Below are 5,000 nucleotides of genomic sequence, written 5' to 3'. Positions count from 1 at the left end.
GCTAATTACTTAGCTCGTAGTAAGCAAGCAGGACTTAGATGGTACCAAGCATATAAATGTAATTTAACTAGTTATTTTAATAGTTTAAGAGAAAAGTCCTCCTTACTTCAATAAATACATATATACATATACTAATAAACAAATTTAAGAAATCTTAATTTCCGTTTAGTCCACAGAAGAGGATGAAGATTTTTAAAAGGTAAAAAATCTTCATCGTTGTAAATGAACATATGAAATTAGAGCAACATTTTTCTTGTTCTTTCCTCACTTACCGTAGCAGCTTTTCTTTTAGGCCGCGAGGAAATTTTCTTTATATCAGCACCAGGAACATTCTTATTATCAGTATTACAAACTACATCATCAGTAGTATTAATCTCAAGGAAAGGAATTATTTGACTTGCATGTAACTTACTAATCTTTTTAGTTTTCCCTTTCAGTACAGTTACTTGGGTCACCTCTCCCAAATCATTACTTACAACTTCGCGAACTAATCCTAGGGGATAATTACTTCTTTTAGTATGTTCCTCCTTCACAAGAACTACATCTCCTGGCTTTATCAATGCATGAGAAACCGGACGATACCTGTCCTTTCGGTCAATAGCTTGATATAATAAATTACCTAAAAACTCATTATGATAAATATTATTAAGATTTTCTTTAACCTTGCACAACCCCTGGTAACTCCTCTCTATGTCTCTGGAATCAAAATCTGGATCTTGTGGAATGCTCTGCAATTCAGGAATCAAATTTAAAGAAGACAGCTCATACCCTCTGATCAAATGTTCAGGGGTGATTGGTTCAGGAAGAGAATCTTTACTATCATTCCTAACAACTTCCTTAAAAGCTATGGGACGTCTATTAGCGAGATGGATCACATTACATACTAAAAATTCAAAATCCGAATAGGATAAAATGTTATTCTTTATTGCTCCAAAAATTAACCTTTTTACCATTTTAACGCACACCTCAACCATAGATCCCAACTGACTAGCACCTTTGGAATATTGTTGAAAGGAAAGAGGGGCAACATTATTTTCTTCAAAATAAAGCAGAGTTTCTGGATCCCTGATAAATGAGGTAATAATATTAGCTCCGGCTACAAGCTGCGATCCCTGATCACTAATGCACAACTGAGGGATCCCATACTCCAAGCAATGCATCTGAAAAGCTCTTAAAAATTCACTTACATTTAAACTTTTAACTATCTTCATATTAATTGCTCTAGACCAAGTACAAGTCAAACATAATAACCATACTTTATGTGTCCCACCACTAACTTTAACTGAAAATGGACCAAGATAATCTATAAATATATTGGCAAAAGGTACATTTGGTGGATTACAACGGAAATCTCTATAGGAATTCTGATTAAGTTTAATGCTACGACTATTGAACCGACGACAATGAATACACTGTTTCAAAGCTTTCTTAACAGTAGAAAAATGTTTGGGTATGAAATAATTTCTTCTTAATTCGGTCAATACGGCATAACTACCAGAATGAAGTAATTTATCATGAGCATTCATTATAATAAGTCTTGTGAGATAACTATCATTAGGCAGTAGAATGGGAAACTTGTCATCTTTGTTTAAATACCACTTCTTAAATTTACTTCTTACTCTAAGCAAACCTTGCTCATCAAAAAATATGTTAAACTTTGTCACAATAGAAGGAATGTCTTTAATAGGCACATCAACTTGACTGAAATATTCAAAAACTTCAGAAAAATATTTCTTCTGCTCAAAAGATATCAATAAATTAATGGCTTGAGCAAAGTAGGGAGTACTAGAATCGTCATTATCACACTTCAACCCTGCTCTAACTTTCCATTTCTGGACACACATCAAAACTCTCCGATATACTAGCACTAGTCTCCTAAAAGTGGAAAACTTGTTAATATCAATGAGAGGCTCCGCACTGGACAAAAGCACAGAAAGACCAAGGGAACAATTGCTCTCTTCACCAATTTCAAATGCTGGTATTGTGACTGATAGCTCTGGAATATTGGCTTCATCCAAACTTGGTCCTGAAAAATAATTTGAATTCATAAGCTGATTATACGACACACATCTTGTCACCAAATCTGCAGGATTTGCCTTACCAGAAACAAATTTAAAAGTAACGGGAAACATTTCACACTTTCTCTGAATATTATGAATCCTGTTGCGAACAAAATTTGTGTGTTTATTCATTTTATCTAGTTTAAATAAAGATGCATTAAGCCAATGTAAAGCACAAATGGAATCTGTATATAAAGTCATATTCACAATCTGTAGAGGCTTCATGCAATGTGACCCAGATAAGTCATTGAAAATTTCCATAGCACATTCTACTCCTAAACTTATTGCATTTAACTCAAGGGCTGGTATCGACTTGCCATCTAGCTGTTTATTAACTAGCCTATTTTTGGCATGAACGAAGCTAAGCTTATTAGACTCATTATGAAGCAAATAAAGGACACATCCATATATATCACGACTGGCATCTGTAAACACTACAATACTATATTCACCATTACGAGGACCAACAGATCTAGAAATACGTAAAGGTGCTGCTCTGTTACACTGCTTTGAAATATTTTGCCATTCCTTCTGCAACTCCTGAGATAGTATTTGATCCCATCCAAGTTTCTTTCGACACTGTAATTTATGCATAAATAATCTACACCTGTTAAATAATGGCATATTAAATCCAAATATATCGAACTGGGAAGCAATAGTTTGCAATATGGACCTTTTAGTCTTAGCTTCAGCATTTAGATTAATGGGCTTTGTAAATATCTCATCAGAGTACCTATCCCATGTTAGACCGAACAGTTTATTTATTTCAGGAGTGACTATTTTATTCTCTACATCAATTTCATCCTGTAAATCCCTATCATTTGTGACAATCTGTTGAACCTTGAAATTGTATGGCTCAAAAATACATGGAATCTGTTTATAAGCCCAATATAAACTCTCTGAATCATTGAAAGTTACAGCTCCATTATCCATATATATAAGTGAATATATTGAATGCTTCAATTCAGACAACATTGACTGGTCAGATGCTTGTGCAACTAATATGTAATACAGAGATATCATAAGTAAAAATGGGCTGCATCTTAATCCAAACGGAAGCCTAACATTCTTAAATGCAACCAAGGAAAAATCTCCCTTACTAACATTCTTGTACCAGTAAAACAGTAATCTAGCTTGGTCAGTTTCACTTAAAGCAAGCATATTAAACGCCTTTTGCAAATCAAAAACTAACAAATAATTATCAAACCGTAAATTAAGGAAAGATGATGACAATTTCTGATTCAAAATAGGTCCTGAAAACATACACTGGTTATGTGATAAAGATATGCTTTTAGAAGATTCCTTGAGATTAGACAAAAACACTACCCTACATTTAGTCGACTCTCTGTCTAGCTTAAAAATAGGCATATGAGGCAAAAAAGAGAAGTAGGGATGTTCAGCCTTGTAAACCTCTAAATCATATATTGGCTCAATGATACCCAACTTAATCTGCTCTTTAAAAGTTTGATCAACTAATTGTAAATGACCTCCTTTCTTCCTGAGCTTCTTAAGGTTTGACTTAAGTATGAGCTTAGATAACACCTCATTTTTAGAAAGCAAATGAGACACTTTGGTATTCCATGACAAAGGAACTTCGATCCTTCCGTCAGATCTTCTACTAATCTGTTTTAAAGTAAATTCAGTTAACTTTTCGTCAAGGTCTGTATTAGTTTCACAATAATTTGTTTGATCATAATTCAAGAAATATTTGCACTCAGATTCGAGAATTTGATCAGTGGCACGCTGCAATTGTCCCTCCAAAATATCACCCTTATCATTAAGGACTGAAAAAAATTTATTAGTAGTAAACCGTGATAGGCAATTTTCTTCCAAAATATCAACACTATTGCTAAGAAAAAAAGAATTGCTATAAACATGGATATTTGAACAATTAGCTTCCTTACTTAGTGATAAACAAGCTCCCAATCCCCCATCTGTACCTCTGAAATTGGCAAGCAAAGCTTCAATATTACCAGTGAGCATTATTCCTACCTTAGATTCAATGTACACAGAAGGACTCACATTACCAATCAGTATCTCTTTTCCCGTTAAGCAACTGAAAGAATCTGTGCCCAGCAAAAGATGCACATTATCAATTTTCCTCAAATTACTATTCAACAATTTATCAGCAAGAACTAACCCTTTACTGTGCACAGCTTCGACAAGTTCACCAAGAAATGGCAACTCTAAATTAATGCTTATCTCCGGAACCACAATTGCCAAAATATGCTCCACTGAATCTCCAATCCTAAGAGGAATCTTAATAATTTTAGTACAGTACCTTTTACTCTCATTAAAACCCTTGACAGTGAGCTCAATGTTTGAGTGAATAATTTTAAACTTGTGTGAATTTGCTAATCTAGCAGACACAAATGTACTCTGAGAACCGCTGTCCTTCAAACCCCTATACACACTATCATTGCCCTCAAGAGAAAAAGTAAATGTGGGCAATATGGAATTCGTCGAGTACTGGTGTGTTACAGCAACTCCACTGCTAGCCTCCTGTTTGGCATTAGAATTATGTTTATTAGTCAGAGATGATCCATCCCTTGCAGATTCTGACACACAAAGGTAACTCATGGGATAACCATTACAATTTATGCAACGCTTTTTAAACCTAAACCTACACTCGCTAGACATATGGTTTAACATTCCACATTTTACACAACCTCCGAAAGACCCAATTATGTGAACTTTTTCTGCAGGAGTAGAGAATTTCTGACATTTATTAACATAATGATTAGTTTCTTTACTATCACTTCTACTACAAAGGAGACAGTTTGGTACAGAAGATTTACTTTCCATTACTTTAGTTTTAACGGCCAAACTATCAGTACTGTCTTTAACAGGAGCATTTCTGAACTTATTTCGAAACTTAATCTCTTGAGAAGTTTTTCCTTTAGTACTTTCGTACCTCTCACTAGCATTAAAAAAATTATC

General features: G+C 34.3%; 1 protein-coding gene across 2 annotated transcripts in view; it reads right to left on the bottom strand.

The window, feature by feature from the left end:
- LOC137636628 (uncharacterized) overlaps positions 1-4,277 on the bottom strand; it is a 5,261-nt gene extending 984 nt beyond the window's left edge. For both annotated transcript variants that reach the window (XM_068369026.1, XM_068369027.1), the window contains exon 1: positions 1-4,277. This exon is cut by the window's left edge and continues 345 nt beyond it. In XM_068369026.1, coding sequence (XP_068225127.1) covers positions 237-4,043 — 3,807 coding nt within the window. In that variant the 5' untranslated portion in view covers positions 4,044-4,277 and the 3' untranslated portion in view covers positions 1-236.
- Between the last annotated feature and the right edge of the window lie 723 nt (positions 4,278-5,000).

Source organism: Palaemon carinicauda, unplaced genomic scaffold, assembly GCF_036898095.1.
Source record: "Palaemon carinicauda isolate YSFRI2023 unplaced genomic scaffold, ASM3689809v2 scaffold3449, whole genome shotgun sequence".
Classification (NCBI taxonomy): domain Eukaryota; kingdom Metazoa; phylum Arthropoda; class Malacostraca; order Decapoda; family Palaemonidae; genus Palaemon; species Palaemon carinicauda.
Note: the sequence above shows the minus strand (reverse complement) of the source record. Positions and strands in the feature narration are given on the sequence as shown.